The 19,367-nt window shown below is 35.5% G+C and overlaps 1 protein-coding gene across 1 annotated transcript in view; it reads left to right on the top strand.

The window, feature by feature from the left end:
- LOC135209582 (dedicator of cytokinesis protein 9-like) overlaps window positions 1–19,367 on the top strand; it is a 52,027-nt gene that overhangs the window by 18,027 nt on the left and 14,633 nt on the right. The window contains 15 exon segments of the mRNA XM_064242260.1: window positions 4,196–4,405; window positions 4,922–5,085; window positions 5,720–5,958; window positions 6,552–7,141; window positions 7,605–7,823; window positions 8,589–8,771; window positions 9,446–9,637; window positions 11,255–11,401; window positions 12,081–12,291; window positions 12,908–13,083; window positions 13,781–13,938; window positions 14,194–14,469; window positions 15,703–15,888; window positions 18,091–18,233; window positions 18,442–18,711. Of these exon segments, the coding sequence (XP_064098330.1) occupies window positions 4,196–4,405; window positions 4,922–5,085; window positions 5,720–5,958; window positions 6,552–7,141; window positions 7,605–7,823; window positions 8,589–8,771; window positions 9,446–9,637; window positions 11,255–11,401; window positions 12,081–12,291; window positions 12,908–13,083; window positions 13,781–13,938; window positions 14,194–14,469; window positions 15,703–15,888; window positions 18,091–18,233; window positions 18,442–18,711 (3,364 nt within the window).

Below are 19,367 nucleotides of genomic sequence, written 5' to 3'. Positions count from 1 at the left end.
AGCTTGAGTCTCTTTATGCTAAAAAATTAACGGACCTATTTCTTCGTAGAATAGGGTAGCTGGCAACCCAGGCATAAAGTTAAGAGACGACGATCGTAAGCTGCTGCTGTCACTGTCCTCTCCTCCAGTCCAAACGAGCCAGTACCAGCTCGTTCGCTGTCATGCGCGGTAGGTTACGTCTCTCTCTCCTGCGGGATTGACTGACTAATCGTATCTCTGTGCTGGCAGTTACGTCTCTCATCTCTCCTGCGGGATTGACTGACTAAACTGTTATCTCTTGCCCTACAATCACGGACTTTAGCCTAAGATTGAGGGGATTTCTTACATGAATGAATAAACATTGCATTCGTTTTGCCTTACTAGTTCTACAGAGATATCTCTTACTCCTTTCGGTGCTCGTTACCGCACGGTATAGGACTACGAGTCTACCGCAACATTGCACTATTATATGCTCTCCTGCTTAGGCAAAGCGCAGCCTTATTAGGGAAGTAAACATACTGTGTGAGGGAATGGATGAGCTTGCTGGGGACCATTTCCTTCCTAAAGAAGTTTGTTTCCCTGAATAGACTGCAATTCAGACCTCTACAGTTTTTTTCCTACCGGGAAACTGAAATTTTATTAAAGATCTAGGAATGATTCTGAACATCTCTCGGTGCGTTAAGTATCAACTTGAGGTGATAGAAAGAAGGTGCAGGACATCTGGAGAGGGTTTCAGATGTCCTGGATCATAATCTGAAAGAAGTGGAAGCAATTCAGTCATCCCTCCAGTCCTCGAAAAGAGTTTTTGGAACCAGTGGTCCATATCAACTCTGATCTTCCACAGCTCTCTCATATCTTAGGAAGTATCTTCTCTCGGTCCCTGTTCGGGTTTACGAGAAAGAGCCTATTATAATAACAGGCGTAGAATGTAACGATCCTCTAGAGTTCGTTACAGGATTGCAAAAGTCCGTACGAATCGTCTCGATCGACGGCAGCAACTACTGACTTCCGAGTGGAATCTTTCTTTAGAAGTATGTTGAGAGTTATGGAGACTTTAGGGACGTCCTTTCATTCATCTCTTCGCTAGGTTGAGGACGAAGAGGCTTCTTCTTCTCTGCTCCCTTATTCTCGATCCGGAGCGGTAACATTAAACGCCATCCTATGATATTGAACGGGGATGGATGTTTAGTCTCTTTTCCCCTTTTCAAACGCTTAGGAAATGTAAGAAGATGATTTATACCATCACAGGGAGGGGCGACAATGACGCTAATAATCGCCCCATGTTGGCCTTCAAGATCCTAGATTCACAGAGGTCACGCCTCCTTCCAAGGACCTTTTCCGAGAGAGTCGGTCTACTTTAAACACGAAAGGTACCTATAACCTCTCCGCTCTGAGTTCTGACTACGTTCAGACTATCGAGATGTTGACAGCATAAGATTGCCGTCTTCCCTTTCCGTTTGAAAGAATGGGATAAGCTGGCAGTCACAACTATTAAAGATACGCAACTATGTTGTTGACGGCCTTTGGGCTCAGAGATTTGCTTCTGTCAAACAACAAAGCCCTCACGATCTTTGAGTTCTGTGGAATTCTCAAAAACTCGCTCACCATCTACTTTTTGTCTCACCTGTTTTCTCGGAGTCAGACACTCGTGCGAGATCAGGAGACATATAGTAGCCCTGAGTTTCTTGTTGACGAAGTCGGTTGCGTTTATACACCCCCGATGATCGTTTAACATGAGACCAGGTTGGACTGTCAGGCATTCGTCCTTCGGGACTGAATCGCCTTTTTGCTCCTCGCTCCTTTCTCCTGGCACCAGAAGCTCGAGTCAGGAGTGGCTCAGGAAGTTGATTCGCTAACGACGTTGGGTTGCGTTGATACACCCCCCAAGGTTTGCTTAGCTTGAATCGCCCAGGCAGTCCAGACACTCATCCTTCAGCGAAGAATAGTGCCTTATGGTCTTCAGGGTACAGCCTTGCTGTCCTTGATTCGTCTGACTGGTCAACTGGTCGGTCACCTGACTTTAGTACAGACGGACTGACTGTGCATGTCCAGATCGAAGCTTTCAATATGGAACTTAGACATAGTCTGAAGTTCTTGATGTCAAAGCATTCGAACATCTCCTACCTGTTAACTTCTTGCACGTGATCAGGAAGGCCTTTTTCTAACCACCCTAGATACGACAAAGAGGGTTAGTGAGGTTTTCAGCCATCGTCAGAAGTTTTGGCATTTAGAGAACAACAAGCGGTGGCGTTCTCTAAGCCTTCCGTTGTGGCCTAAGAATGGAAACCCGTCTTGTTCTTGGGCCAGGAGCTTGGAATCAAGGATGGCACAAGTTATTGGGCAGGAGCCAGAGAGAGTCCTGTGCCCTGTCAGGTCTCTCAAGTTTTATCTACATAAAACTCAAGAAAGTCGAAGTCGTACGGGACAATCTGCAGTGTTCCGAAAAGACCAGACTTGCCCATATCGAAGAACACCCTGGCTTTATTGTTAAGGAGTTCTTTCAAAAAAGCTCCTTCATTGTGTTTGCACAAAGATTTGAAATCTTTTTATCTGAATGCTCACGAGGTGAGGGCGCGGCCTCGGAAGCATTTCAACAGAGCATGGCACTCAGCAACATCCTGAGCACCATGTTTTAGTGAAGCAACTCTGTGTTCAATTCACACTCCCTGCGAGATGTGAAGATGGCATATGAGATCTGCTGCTCGCTAGGGCCATACGTTTCTGCAGACACAATCTTGGGGGCAAGAAGTACCACTCATCCTATCCTGTAGAAAATGGTTAGGAAGAGCTCTTAATTTAGTAGTTGAGTCGCCGACAACGGTGACTTCTTAACTCTTAAGCCTTAGTTAACACACCTTAACTTTGGCTAGGTTGGTCAGGTGGTGATATATATTTTTATATATATATTTATTTTACTTCTTAGCCCTCATGGTATGGTCAATATGGTCTAGTCACGTCGTGGTCTCGCCCCTGTTGACAGATCATCTGGAGTGCACCAGCTATATAGGTCTCTACCTCGCTGGCAACTCTAGTAGCACAAGCAGACTTACGTGGCAATAACCACGAAGCCAGCAATGCTAACAGGTGGAACCAAGATGTAAATCATCTGCATGCATTTGTTTCCCAAAATCCTTCTATTCTGTCCCTTCCCACCTCCAACGGTGGGATTCAGCTATATATATATCTGACAGGTAAGTTTCATGAACAAAATGATATTGTTATGATACAATAAAGTTTGTTCATACTTACCTGGCAGATATATATAATTAAGTACCCACCCACCTCCCCTCAGGGGACAGTGGAAATAAAAATTATGAATAGAAAATGGGAATGGTTCCTGATACCCGCCTCCCAGCGGCGGGAATGGGTAATAACCACCTGGCCAACCACTGTGTGTGCCGGAAGTTTTTGAATTTCTGTCGGACTTCAGAAAATACAGCTATATATATATCTGCCAGGTAAGTATGAACAAACTTTATTGTATCATAACAATATATTTATGTAGGTTTATTCAATAATGCCATGTCAAACAACAAAATTGTAATGGCTAAAGAAAATAAAAATACTGTATATTATTGCATAATTTCATAATTTTTTAGGCCTCATGCTTTCTACCATTTGCACTAGACCATGTAAGTTTGTTGTAAGTTTCTATAATGTATAAATCTTTTAAGGTACTATACTAGTGTTATCTTATGTTCGTTTGTCTTTTCTTCCCTGGTTTTGGGAGCTGGCATCAGTTTACCATATATGTATTATTTCTTTTATTTTTTGTTTTGTATCTGCATGAAGCTTAATGAATATGGTTGTATAATTTCATCTTCCAAATGTCATGTCACCTTCATTTACTTTGTAAATGAAAACATTGGAATCATCTCACTTCCTTTGTCTTGACAAAGGCAAATGAGATTAGTATGAAGAATTTTACTATTGCCCTTAAAATCACATAAAGTTCCCTTCACTTACACAGTCTTTTATTCTCTTCTTTTTTTCTAGAAACATTAAATGTTCTTCCATCTTGCATAAACTCATCCACAATTAGAACTAAGCTTTAAAGTTTATGTGGGTGGACATATGCATTAGCTCTTTTTAGTGACCTTGTATACTAGTTTCCTAATAAGATCTTTAATCGTGTTCTTTAATCTGTGGAAAATATAAACTGCTCTATTTAGCTACAAATAGGTATCTATAATAATGTTCTCCAATTTTTTAACAGCTTGAACCTTACTTGACTTGTGCTTCCCTATATGATGTTGGAAAAGGTTGCAAAATATCAGAGGACTTCCACTTTGATTTGAACAACCCTGTGGCAAGGAGCCTGTTGTCCAAAAAGAAGAAAGTTGATGACCTCAAAGATGTTTTTGGAGCTTCCCTTCCATTAACCTTAGCAGGTGTCCCAGAAGAATGGATTGCTCATCCAAAGCAGGTCAGTTTTATATTGGTATTTGATTTTATTACATAAAACACTTGAAATTTTGTGTTGTGCAAATCATTTTATTATGTTATGAAAAGTTAAATGCAACAAAGGGATATGTTACTAATAGGTATCATTATTGCATTTCAATATTTTATAAAGCAAAAGTACACAAATACAAATCAGATTTAGGACATTTCACTTTTTTGTTTGCTTTCAATCATTGGGTGTTTCACTACAAACCCATTTCTTGTAATTTATCCCAATTTTGTAGTTACTGAAAGACACATCATCCTTTAACAAATGAAAGAAGAGGGATGGGCAATTGGCAGCTCTGTGATTGTACTATTTTGATCCAAAAATTTCCAATAGCAAACTACCTGTCTAGTAAATTACTTGCAACTCATGTAGATCCACAGATTTTTTTTATGATTCTGCACTCGTTTGGTTCTATGAATGCCTGACTTTACTGTGAGTTGAAAAATCTTAGAATCTTAAAATTGTTCACTAAGAGAAACTATATTTCAGGCTGTGATGAGTGTCACAAAACCTCATAATGATATCTTCCTCGTCATTCACATAGAAAAGGTCCTCCAAGGTTCAATCGGCCAAATAATTGAACCTTACTTGAAAAACACAGATGCTAAAACCATTCAGAAACTTCAGAGGATCATCAAAACTTGTTGCTATAGGTATGCTGTAACTATTCCCAAATTTGTAACTGTGTTAAATTTGGACTATAGCTGTTAAGGAATAATGTATTAAGTTATTGATTTTATAAAAAATTGTCTCAACTTTGTTAGAATATATTCTTGATGAATTTCTAGTGCATTATGTGTATTCGAGAGTAATCCTTAGTAGATAGTAATTCAACCAACCACTTTCTCGAGATCTCTCTCCAAGCTGTAATTATTTGGTTGTCTTGCCAGGCACATTAATTTAAGGTTATGCAGTTATAAGGTTTTTGAGTCATAATTGTTTTTTGGTTGGTTATGCTAATTAATGCACACCTAATCAGTCAATGTGTCAAGTGTTTTGAGCTGAGATGTTTTCCATCATAATTACTGTCAATATTATGATCCACAGCTGATGATGATGATGATGATGATTATTATTATTATTATTATTATTATTGTTATTATGTAGTTTAATGAGACCACAGTCACAATGCTAGATTCTTATGGGGCTCATTTGTAGGATTTATTTTTAGGTGAGAAATGAAAATGGAATGCAAATTAAGGTTTGAGAAGTTAGACAGCTTTATGAAGAGATACTTAGGATAACGTACAAAAAGCACCTGTTCATATATTTTCCTTTTCTTATCAGGCTTGGTGAATTTCGCATGCCCTTTGGTTGGTGTGCAAGACCTCTGTTCAAGAATTCAGGTAATCTTGACACGGAGTCTCATTTTTCTCCGATATATCGCTGTGAAGAAAAGAAACTGAGTGAATCTGAAATGATTAAGTTATTGGCTGACTTCCGGAAACCTGAAAAGATGAACAAGTTGACAGTGATACCAGGGAATGTCATTGTGAAAATATTACCAATGGAAATTACTTTACCAAGTAAGTCTTGTCAAAAAAGCTACTGTATTTTTCTATCATTATTTGTTCTTATAAGATGATTTTTGTGCACTTAGAATAAATCATTAATAAAGCATAGTTTTTTGGTCTTTTGAAAAAATTTCTCATTTGGTTTCTAGCAGTATTGTAGTTGCCAAATGTTTCCAGAAAGTCAGTTTAAACAAGAAAAGAATTTTTGTCTGAAAATAGGAATCTCTTTGATAGGTATTGTGGTTGTAAGTAAACAAAAAGATAATTTGAGTAAAACATGACTGTTATAAACAAAACTAAATACTTTAGTGTTTAAAGTTGCATACTGAGTTTTTCCAGGAAGGTTGGAGGAGTTTGCATTTTGAAAAGAACACCAATTTTCTTTTGTAAAAATTTAATACCTGAATGATGATACTTTAAATTTGAAGGAAAATACATATTATCATGGAACATGTTTTATCTGTGTTTTGATAAATATTTGTCATTTATCTTGTTCCTTCAACCCTCATCCCTTTCATGTAGATGTGCTTACTCTTCAATGTGTTATTATTGTCTTTAATCTGTCCTGACTTAAATTTATGACAGGATATCTGTCCTTTTTTCAGATTCAATTACTCCAGCGCTTGAACCAGTGAAACCTTTCCCAAACCCTCCGACACATGAACCCACAGTTGAAGTTCAAGATTTTTCTGCTTGCCATATAGATGACATTCAGCCTTACATCAGTTATCGCAACCATCTGTACATTTATCCTCATTACCTCAACTACGATAATCAAAAAAGCTTTAGCCGTGCCAGAAATTTGGTTTGTACCATTGAATTGAAGGATTCTGATATAGATGGGGCGCCGCCTCTTAAGGTCGTGTATGGTCGACCTGGACAAGGAGCTCTGACAACTCACATGAACACAGGTGTCTTGCATCACAATACATTTCCAGAGTGGGGTGATGAAGTCAAGATTCTACTGCCATATAATCTGACCAGTTCACATCATCTCTTATTCACTTTCTCGCACATTGCAATTGAAGCAGCAAAGGCAGGGAAGAAAGACGTGCCTGTTGAGACTGTTGTTGGGTATTCGTGGGTACCTCTGACTTTGAAGGGCAGAGTAGTGACAGAAGAAGTTCTGTTGCCTGTGGCAGCTAATCTGCCCTCAAGGTATCTCTCCATTGAACCTCTTGGGCTTGGCAAAGGAGTAAGTATTATTAGTTTGTTTTAGTAGAAACATTTAATCAACAATAAAAGATATACGTACGTAATTACTTCTGCTAGAGCTCTTGATTTATAAGTCAGTTTGATATTTTTGTAGACAAAGTTTTTGTAATTAGTTAGAAATTGTCAGGTTTTTAATGGAACTTTTAGCAATAGACTGTTCCAATTATGCTATGTAGATTCTTGGCAAATTATGCTCCAACTGTGTTAATTTTTCTTCAGTTTACTGCCAAACACTGTGGGAGACTCCAACAAAACAATGATCCTTGTGTTATGATAAAACTTGTATGAGAAAAAAATAACCCAGTATATCAAAGTGAAACTAATTTCTTGTCCCTGAAAACTAATTAATTTGTGTGTTAGTTTAACAGAGTTAGTATGTGCATGATGTGGTCATTTTTAGCAAATATGAATCATTTATTCAGTCATGTTTGTTCTGTTTGCAGTATGCAGGACCAGAAGTCCGATGGATTGACAACCAAAAGAATATTTTTCATGTTTCAATGCGTTTAGTTTCTACGGTCTTGAGTAGTGATCAACATCTTCACAATTTTTTCCAATCGAGCGCATCGCTCTTGCCATTGATGAATTCAGGTGGATCATCCGTGGCTTCTTCACCAAGATCAGTGCAACCCTTGGATGTGGAAACCCAGAAAAATCTTAAGGTAGGCTTTTAAAATTTATATGTTTATTTCTATATTATTATTACACACATAGTATTTTACCAGACCTCAAATGTCCTGTTTTTACCTGTGATGCATACTATCCCTGACCTTGGGTTAAGTGAGTACAAATACTGTATACAGTGTTTTGAAAGGATCATCTTCATTGTTTTCATGTGTTAGTATGGCTAATTAAAGCCCTGACGAGAAGCAGTAGATTGTTATAAAGAAATAGTTTTCCAAAACTGTTTTTGGTCATTGTAGTTTGATTTATTGGTTCTCATTCCTTTATAACCTACCTCCTGTACACAACATAGATTCACTTTTCTTTTTGGTTTCATCTCCATCTTCACACTTTTCTAATATTGTTCAGCATTTACTGGTATAACTTTCACATATATTGAATTGTAATTTTATTTTGTCCAGGTATTTTTCATATCCCTCACCCATTCAAAGACTGCTGAGGATTGGGGTAATTTCAATTGGAGTTTCAAATTATTTGTATTGCTCTTGCCAAAAAACTTAGTTTTTCCTGTTTGTTTGGGCTTGAGACATCTTGTTGATATGCCATTTGCTCATTTTTCTTTTTCTTTACCCTACAAGCAGTGGTCTGTGTCTATTAAATGAGAATATTTATTGCATAAGGATATTCCCTTTATTCCTCATTATAAGTGACTCAAGAATTCATTAGATTTGTAGTTTATGTTGCCTATGTTATTTTTCATTTGATACTATAGTTTATGTTAAAGTAATTTTTCAATTTTTCAGGCCCTACTCGCTCTCAAAGTGGAAAATATCATCACGTTTCTGCCAACGTTGCTCAATCAGCTGTTCAGTGTTCTTCTTCATGGAGGGCCAGAAACTGTGACAAATGCTACCAGAGTGTTGGTTCATATAGTAGATGAAGTTTATGAGGCAGGGAGAGATGATATACTTAACTCTTATGTCAAGGTAACTGCTATGTCCTTGTTTTAAGGATTCATATATGTATATGTATAAGAGAATGTAATTTCATTGTAGATATTTTTAAAGGCTATTTTCTGTGTTGATTGAGAAAGAAATACTGTATCCATTAACAGCATCTGTACAGTACTATTTTAGTCAGTCCCTGACTTAGGGGGGGGGAGGAATTCTGTTCCAGCGGCATGCCATAAGTCAATTGCCGCCTGTAAATCAGTACTTATTAATTAGTTAGTAGGTGTTAACACCACTTTAACAGTGCCGTAACCTGTTCTTGTTGTAAGCTTCGTAATTTGATTATGTCGCAGTAACTATATACCTATTCTTGGTAAATGTATTTGAAAATGCGCCATAAGATCGGAACACCAGTTATTCAACTTATGCCTAAATTATTTTTATATTTAACTGAGTTAAATTATTGGGTCTTAATCGTAAAAGATCAGCATGCAACTAGTTCTCACAGTATTTTGGCAATCAATAGCAAGAACTTTATATGCTTTGGTTTCTTTATTTTATTTGCTTAATTTGAGAAGTTAGTTTTCTAATAACCAAGATTTCATCTCAAAAAGATTGTTTACATTGATGAATATGAGATCGGAGGCTGAAATGAGGATATTGTGAAGGAATTATAAAGCCTAAATGCACTATCAAATTTTTTTTTTCAGTATGTGATGAACATTTCATGCCATGGCCGACGAACTGTTCATGAAGAGTTATGCAAATCATTATCTGAGCTCTTAGACATTTCGAATTTGGACCAGCTAATCACGGGCAAGATTCTCCGTCACAGTCAGTTTTTCTTTGCCTTCATTGCTCGATCAATGGCTTTACATTTGCTGACAACTGCAAGGATCAAGGTGAGTTTCTGGTAATATAGCGAAGAAATATACTAATCATTGTTGTTGACGTAAGAATATATGTTTATATGTACAACTAAATATCTAATAATCAAACCCTGAATTTTGGGAAAAGTTAATTCACAAATTCATATCACTATAAACATTTTTGTTTATTGAAGGTTTCCATATACTACTGTAGAAGTATATATTATTTATATGCAGTTTTATGTTTTAGTTTTGAATTTTAGCATAATTTTGTATTCTGATGTGTTCTGAAATATGGTTTACTGCCTTTCTTAATAGAAATTTGATCTTAAGAAGACTAGTTTATCACAACTTTTTTCAGATAATGAGGAGAGAGAGATTTGTATTGATAGCAAAGGTAGTCATGATTAAGTCTTGTTGTGTGGAGTGTTGTTCATTGCTCTGCCTAGATGGCTGCAATATTCTTTTTTCTTATCCAGTAAAATTCATATTTCTCTTAGATTTTTATGAACAACTTTGTTTCATAGGAAATGAATTCAAATTATTTATCTCAGAGTAAACTGATTAACTTGCTTAACCCTTTTAGTGTTGATGGAGTCCAAAACTCAATTGTGGTGAAACACATGCTATTATGGTTTATTGCTTAAGAGCTTGGCAATGATATTTTTTTTATTGCTTGCAGTAAGTTTTTTATCATGGCAGAATACTTCTTTTAGTCTGTGTGTGAAACCAAGTAATTATCATTTAGTGTTTAAAAAGATTAAAAACATCAGAACATTTTGGTAAGAATGAGTAGAAGTTAGTCGAGAACTGACTTATCTTTACTCTTCCTCATTAAATATTTGTTTAAAAGACCTCATATGGATTCATAAGGTATTTTGCACCTTGGAAAAATACAATAAATTTATTCTCCTCTGATAATATATATTGTCTGAAGTATAATTCTTTACATTCATCATTAATATTAATTTTTTTATCTTTGTACATTTCTTCTTTTTGTGTATGTTAAGTAAATATTATGCATACTTTCAGCACTTCAGTATTGAAAGTTTAACCCAACCAGTATATTTATCTTTTGTAATGTTAATTTTGGAAAACTAACATGTATTATTACATATACTAATAATACATAATTAACCTGTGAGGCAATTAAAATCCTACATCTACCTGTATTTTACTACTGGTAATTTTTGTAAATTTATTCTTCTTTTCTTAGTTTCTGCTTGACCTTACAGTTTTGCCATTTGTTCACTGTTATCTGCTTATAGTTCAGTTATTAGTTGCTTTAATTTTTATTTAAAATGAATTTTTTGTGCTATATGTGAAAAGTTGATTGGAGAACTTTTATATGGCAAAGAGTAGTATGTAATTATTTTAGTAAATGAATCACATATCTGCACAAATAGTTTCCATATTTTTTTTTATTAATATTGTTTTTGTTTTGTGCTCACTGTTTTGTTTCTTATACATTACTATAATATTTTGGAAGTTTATGTCTGCGCTTGCCAAAATCTGCATTATAAAGTATACTTGGTGTCTGGTATGGAAAGTATAAAAAAGACAAGGTTTCTCTCCTGACCTTTTAATGATATCAAAAGCATTTTGCATGCCAAATTTTAGCGTTCATTCAAAGATTCATTTCTCCTGTAGATGGTGAGGAACGAAAGGTTCAGCGAAGAATATCATGCAGAGGTGAGAACACTCGTCGAGCTAGTATCAAGCCACATAGTTCAACGTCACAAAGACTATCCAGTTGAAGCTCGAGCAGCAAACATAGCCTTGTCACATTTCTTGAAGGTGAGATGTCTTTCGTTATTTTAAGTCTTCTGTCGTTTGGAATATATATTGTAGGTATTTTTAGGTATTTATTGCAACTGAATTTGATATCCTTCATCATTAATAACTAGGTTTATTTTCATGTTGATGAGTACTTGATTCTCATTTGATTGGTTTGCCATTACAATTTTGCTTACTGAATACTCATGAGCAAAATTTTATAGACAGTTTCTTTCTGTAGTTTTACTTTTATTAATAACTCTGGTTGTGGGAAGAGTTGTATTAGGAATTTAGGAAAATTGTGCAATAAACAGACTGCATGTGTCTGGGGTATCAGTTGTAACAAAGTGCCATTTATTGGACTGGCCTTACCATGTACAATCCTCAGATTTTAGTCACACTAAACTGACTGGTATGGTAGCCAAGACTATATTCTTCAGTAAGTGAGAAAGGTCTTGAGTTTTCTTATCAAGTGAGTGTCCGTAAATGCAAGCATAAAGGTTAATAAATAAATTGTTCTCAGAATAAAAGATGTAGAGAGATACTTTTTAAAATGAATGCTGTCCTAGGGCAGTGGAGTGTGGAAATAAGTGTATTAAGTGATGTCAACATTGCAGTGACCAAGTTAAATTTAATTTTTGTTTATTTCTGCCAACTATATTATATACAGTAATTGATAATTAATTCATTTTCTCCACAGCGTTGTCTAAGCATGATGGACAGAGGATACGTGTTTGGACTTATCAAATTATACCTTGAACATTACAGTCCCGGTGACCCCATAGCTCTTCATGTATATAAGTTCACACTTCTTCGTGTGGTGTGTTCCCACGAACACTACATCCCCTTGAATCTTCCTATTTTCAACACGCCCCTCTGTGCTGATCCCAAGAAAGCAAAACTTAGACATGGTTTGTACCTGCATTTTTGATTCTTTTTAATTAAGATAAAATCCCCTCCAGAAATGCTTATAACTGGTTTATAACTGCCAAATACCTTGTACCCCTTAAACTAAAATACTTATAACTGTCTAATGGATGGTTTCTGTAGTAAATTATGAGAAATTTTAAACATACAAATACATATTCTGAATCTTTTCCGAAAGCTCTGAAGTGAGGTGGAAGGGTGGACTGTCAATCATATCAAATATCTAACCACGAAGGGTAGACGTCGTTGTCAGATATTTGATATATTTCACAGGTCCACCCTCCCCCCTCACTTAAGAGCTTTTAGAAATGGTTTTTTATCCTTAAACCACCCATTGCAATTTTTCATGCAGTATGAATTATTGCACTTGTATGGTATGTCTAGCTAGCAATCTTCTATTTTGTTGGGGAATGGTTTGTCCAGGAATTGTGAAGACTAATAAGGAGTTGTATGGAAATGTAGTGGGTTTGTAATAAAAGGTTATTTTTTAATACTGTATGAATGTTTTTATTTTCAAACAAGAAATTAGAGTGAGTGAATGTAAGAATTGCAAAAATGAAGATTGTTTATATTTTCGAATTGAAGATTTTTTATTTTCAGGCACAGACGAATTTCTTCTTAGTGCTGACTTCATATCAAGGCACTTCCTGGCTGGTGCTCTCTTGAGTGAAGTGCGATCAGCGCTTGGTGAAGTTGCCGAAGTTCAGCGGGTGGCTATATGTGTCCTGAGAGATATTCTTGCCAAGCATGCATTTGATGACCGATATTTACAATCTGTAAGTTCAAAAGTGCATTTTGCATTTTTCATTGTGTTGCAGTTTGATTGGCATTTATAATTTTAGTCATATAATTCATTGCCTGCAATGCTTCAGAAAAGTGAGGTGCAATAGCTCCGAACTGAACTTGATGTTATTTGTTCCTGTAGGGAGACAACCATCACTCCTCATATTAGAAGTATCTTTCAGTGCAAACTGAAACTGTTGTTGAGTCTTTGTAACAAAGTTACATCTAAAAAAAGTGTCTTAACTTTTTACCATTTCAATTTCATTTGTTTATGACAGAAAATGAGCCTTAGTGTTATTCATGTACTCGTGGGATGAAAATTTAGTCAGAATGAAATAATAGGAAAGCAGTGAGAAAACTTCAGGAATAGGTGTGTCTCTTGACAAAAGTACGGTTTTTGCTGTAAAAACTCAATGTTGGCAAACTATGTGTAACTAAAACTTCAGATATAAGTTTTATATGTAGTGGGGAAGTTCTGTACCATAAAGCATTAAAATTCCCTCTGTTGATATTCCATCTTTTAAGATTTGAGTCCAATCTCTTTTTCTTCTTAGGTTTGACAAGCATTACAGTATTTCCCACCTAATTATTTTCCTTTTGAACAGTTTCATGTTCAAGTTTCTAGTGAATTGCATTCTTAAAATATTGCATGAAAAAGTTATAATTTTTGTTATTCATTATGTTTTTCAGGGACAACAAGGAAGGATTGCCTGCTTATACTTTCCAGTTGCATCAGTATTATTAGAAAATATAAAACGCCTGAGTTGGCCAAGTGTCCCGTCGTCCTCCACTTGTTCAGCTTTAAGAAGAGCAGATCCTAGAGCCAGTACAAGAGCTAGGATTGCAAGGTAAGGAAGTGTATTTTAATGTGACATTTGTTCAGCTTATGTAAAACTGAAGGCTATTGAAGTGAGAAGAATAATATTGGTATACTGTGAGTACTCTGTTTAAAGTTGACCTTTATTTCATGTAAAAAATAAATAGCAAAGTTTAAATTGTACTTTGTCATAGAAATAGGTACGTCTAGTATTTGCAAGAAAAAAATTATGTTGATAAAGTTGAATGATTCTGTGTACTTTTCTAAACTTACTCTCTCCAAATAGGTCAGGTGGAGGTAGTATAGACATGAGCACCTACAGTACGCCTTCCCGTAAAGGATCTAGTCGTTTGGATGTCTCCAGCCTCTCTGGTCGTGGAGATCCTTCATATCTGTCCATAATTGCTGGTCCAGGAGGATTGCTAACTCATCAAAGTAACATTGTGAATGGAAAATCCAATTCTAGTTTAGAATCAGAAGACCATGGCTCCTCTGTGGCCAATTCAGATGTCCCCATAGAAGAGGAGGAAAATGCTGCAGAGGATGGGAAAAGCCATTCTAGGTAAGGCATTGCTTTAAAACCTGTAATTCACTATACTTAATCTGTCATACATTGCTTGTATGTATTGTATGATATAGTATAAAAGTCATTACTGCTTATATTGTATTTTAAATACTACTTGGTATTTTTGGGTGCTTTTTTGGGGGTTGGGATTTCTTAAGTTGCATAAAGCAAATAGTTATTTAGATTGCTTTAATGTGTTTAGAGATATATAGTATATTATTAAATAATATTTAGTGTTTATTGGTTAAGAATCATGCTTTTCTTTTTTCAAGTCATAGGTTTACTTGATGCAGTGTAGTTTTTATGGGAATCTCACTTAAAAGATATATTGTGTTTGTTACTGCTAAGCTGAGTAATCATTAATTACCTGATTCTAGGGTGGTGAGACCCCGTAAGAGCTTTTCCAGGTAAAAAGTTTTTGAAGAAACCCTTGATCATAGTTCCTGTTTGTTTTTGTAGTGATTGTGCCTGTTGGGACATGATATTAAACATGACCATTTTGAATTTCAAATCCCCCATTGCATAACTATCTCATTTTGTTATTCCTGACTGAGTGCCTTCAACCAGTAACCTGGGGTAATCAGTTATATCAGCATTACACAGTTTTCATGTTTGAAGTGCCAGGCAAAGGTATTCTTCTCATCTTACTCCCAAACTTCATTAGTGCATGTTCTTATGTGTTCAAAGTACTGTAACTTGATTCCTGTCGAGTGCACTAGTGTATTTGATATTCATATACATACCAATGATTATGGAAATAAAAAAAGAGCCTTAGCAAGGCGGTGTTAAAGGACCTCATCAAACAGGGTATTATTACTCCAGATAAATTTTAGAATATTTGTAAATATTGTAAAATTTGTTAGTATTCTAGCTTGCAGTAATTTTGTATTTGCTCATTTAGTTTTGTTAAATGTACATTTTATCAAATACTTTTCCTTCTGTAAGAGTTGCTTAAATGAAAGTAATATTGTAGTTAGAAACAGAATATGTACAGTACTCTGCATAGATATGAAATAGGCATATTTTTGTGAGAAAAGATTGAAAAAAGGGAACATATTTTGTATATTTTATTTCTAAATTGTGTACTTTGAGGTTCCAGATATTTTAGTTGTAAGAAATTCAATAACTTTTTTATTTGCCATATTGCTGGATTCAAGCATTGTTTGTCCTCATATGTCAGTGATATTGTTATTTTAAATGAAAGTATCCATAATTTTTCTTCCCAACCAGAAATCTGAGCGTTGCATTCGCTGGTGAATCAGGTCCTGTGAGGTATGATAAGTTGAGTCCCAGTGAAGTTCGAGATCTTCTTTTGTGTTTCCTCCACACCCTGAAGCATATTCCAGAAGCACATCTCGTCTCCTGGTGGGCTACATTAAGTACTGATGCTCTTGGGCACTTTTTCACTTTGCTCCAGTAAGTGACTTTATGTTTGTTTAGGTGTTACATTTAATTTTTTATGTTGAGGAACAGTGACTAGGGTATTAGTTTGGTACATTTTTGTTACAATGAATCTCTTGTCGTAGCAAATTTCTAAATCTGAAGAGGTTACATTTGAGTTTTGTTTCAGTTTTGGAAAGATGAGAATTTAGTGGTTTTACAGCTGTTGTTAGTAAAGCTGATTAAATATTCATTCTCTAAATTGTAAGAGGCCAATACAAATGTACTGTAATCTAGTAAATCAATTTTTAGCTCATATAGGTATGAAAGGAATGAGAGTGTTGACAAGGCAGCCAAAGATGCATAAACTATTGCTAGTTGTTCCTTCAGGCAATTATGTCACCACAGAATCCCATTATTCTCCATAAATAGCTGACTTGATAATAAGCTGAAACATATTAAACACACAGGTGGATTATGGTATTGTCAATTTCAATAAGAATGTCATATAGAATTTGTTTTCTCCCATCTTCAAGTTGGTCAGATCTTTCTGGTCCAAATATTGCTTCCAACTTGAAAAATGCAGTTTTGGAAATAAATCAATTGTAGAAATTCCAGAGGATTCTGCAACTTTTTTAAAGTCAGGAATGGTTTGAAAATTTGACTTCATTAGCACACTAATTATTAATGGTTGGCCACTCAAATTTGTGCTTACAATATCTTTGTATGTAGAAGTAAGCCATTTTTTTAATAATTCCAGTATTTTGTCATTTAATGACATTTTGTAATCTATTAATGTGAAAGAAAGCAGTTTAAACATTTTAAATTGACTGGTATAATAATTTTACATACCCTCTTTATCTTGAATTAGCTGTCATTTTGATGAAAAATATTGGGTGAGCCAATATGAGTTATTTTCTGTACCATCCAAATTCCACAGGTACCAAGTGGATTTATAGTGTTGGCATACATAAGTACAGTCTTGTAGTTAGGCATAAGCAGATAATTGATATTCCTTTTCCTTATCAAGAAGCTAATATAGTACATGTATATTGTAATAGCTATTTCAGTTATGAAGAATTTGCTTATCAGATTGGTGGAAAATTTGAAACCATATATGTATAATGTAGGCTAATTATCCGCTAGAGTTCCAGAAATTATTTTTACCAGGAAACTAATCTTGGCCAAGGTATCTTTCAGAGTATTGCATTAGGCATTTAGTAGACATTTTGGAAAGTTATTAAAGTTATGAGAATTTAGTTTTTCATAATATACTTGTGGAAATCATATCTTTTCCTTTATCACCTTGGTACCATCTTCCTATGATGTTTTTTACTTCTAACAGTCTTGGCTTGGAAAGTTGCTTACAGTGTTTGTTGTGAAGTGTATTGTAGAGAAGACTAAAGGCTCTTTGCAGAATCTTTGGTTGCTTTTCCCCCTGATTACATAATAGCTGCATCAGCAGAGTTAAAGTTATAGTAAAGTTTCTTGATTTCTCAAAAAAATCCCCTCTGCTCAGTTCAACACAGCATGTCAACAAATCTGGCCCACTTAGTAAAGGTCAAAGGTCATGTAATGATTGTCCCATATTTTATTTCCTCCAAGAGAGGAACATTTTTATTTAACTAGTGCAAATATACGTAGTTGTATAATTGCAAGAATTTCTAAACATGGCCATTAAGTTTTCACTGCCGTTCAACACAGCATGTCAACAAGTCTGGCTCACTTAGTAAAGGACTGTGGTAGATGATCTGCAGTTGTGGTAATTGCCATACATGAAGGTTTAGCAATTCTGGATGAGGCTAAAACCAGGGTAAACATGGCTGCTTCAGAAAATACCTCTTAGTATCAGAAAGGTAGAGATGTTGAACTATAAATTAAACTCTGTTAATGCAGGCATCACTTTTAATTAGTCATATATATGAGATTGGTCTCATTCATAAATAATAATAATAATAATGGTAACAAACGCTCTCCTCTTGAGACTTTCTTCATGAATTTTCATCTGCTCTAGGTCTTCATTTATGCCCATTCTCCATGATTTTCTAGGCCTGTTTATTGATTCATTGTCTTTCTACTTCCATATCTATTACCTGTTCACTGCACTTGACCAAACTACATCATTACACCAAAGGTAGTCATTCAGTTAATGCTACTGTACCATTCTTTTTATTTCTCATATTTCATATTTTAAGATTCACTCACAAATTAGTCTTCTAACACGTTTTGTATTTACAGGCTTTGCTTGCACCATTTCAAATATAATGGGAAAAGACAGATTGTAAGAGAACAGGGACCAAAGAGGGCATCTACACTTCCTGCAAAGCTGCAAGCACCATTTTCTCCTCATAGAGTCTCGACTGCAACAGATACATATAGTGGTATGTTATTTAGTATATATGACGGGAATGATACTTTGACTTGCAGTCACATTCAGTCATTTTATTTGATGTATGATTTCTGATGTTGATAGTCAAATATATAGGTCTGGGCCTACTCATTATGGTTTTACATTTCATAGATAATTTATCTTTCAAACAGTGAGATTGTGACACTAGGTAAAATTCATTCGTTCTTTTATTCAAACAGTGAGCAGCCATGAAGGAGAGGGATGGCTGAAAGCTCTGCAGGAGGCCAATTTAGCATCTGAAGTTGGTTTGATCGTACTGGATGCTTTGGGGAATTTCACAACTCATTGCCGTGATATACTGACTTCAGATGGGGCTGAAGGGATCATGCAGCAAGTTTTCTCTCTTCATTTACTCTTCTTACAATTGGGCCAGTCAGAAAACTTGATGAAGCATGTTTTTGCTTCTATTAGGGCGTTCATCAACAACTTTCCTCGAACATTGTTCCAAGGTAAGAGAAGGCATTCTTTAACTGTGCTGTCATATACTTATGGGGATACTTAATGCTTATGGGGATACTTCGTGCTTATGGGAAATTTTTCAGTATTTTTTGTGGTTAGGCTTTATACATCAGTTTCAGAAAAATTGAACTTTTTTTGATTGATGTTAGGCCTGTCTTGGTAATTATTGTGTAAGAAATTGTATTCACGTATGTTAATTGTCGGATTTATAATGGTACTTTTTCAAAGAAAAAATACCAACTCTTTTGCTGTGTAGATTATATGAGGTTTCTGGTTGTCAGTATTAATTGTGAGGATGATTTTTTTGTTCCCCTCCCTGTAGACAGCTTATGTTTCAAGTTGTACTTGCTGGACCATTTTATTGCTATCCTACGGGAGCTGAATATACCATCATTGAGTATTGCCTGTGTTAGCCATGGAGAAGAAAGAAATAGAACATCCAGTGCTACATTTTCTCAAGTAACGTTAATTGCCTACAATTATTTGTGGGGTGGGGGTGGTGGTTGGGGATTTAGGCATCTCCCTTCAGGTTAAGTGGTTATTGCAGAATTGTCAAGCATATGAATTACATGATAAGGAAGTAAAGTAATAAAGCAAAAGTAAGTTTCAGCTAATGTATAATAAGAGCTACAGGAAACTGCACATT

This window comes from Macrobrachium nipponense, chromosome 38 (assembly GCF_015104395.2).
Source record: "Macrobrachium nipponense isolate FS-2020 chromosome 38, ASM1510439v2, whole genome shotgun sequence".
NCBI classification, from domain to species: domain Eukaryota; kingdom Metazoa; phylum Arthropoda; class Malacostraca; order Decapoda; family Palaemonidae; genus Macrobrachium; species Macrobrachium nipponense.
The sequence above is the reverse complement of the archived record's forward strand: the minus strand, read 5'-3'. Positions and strand labels throughout refer to the sequence as shown.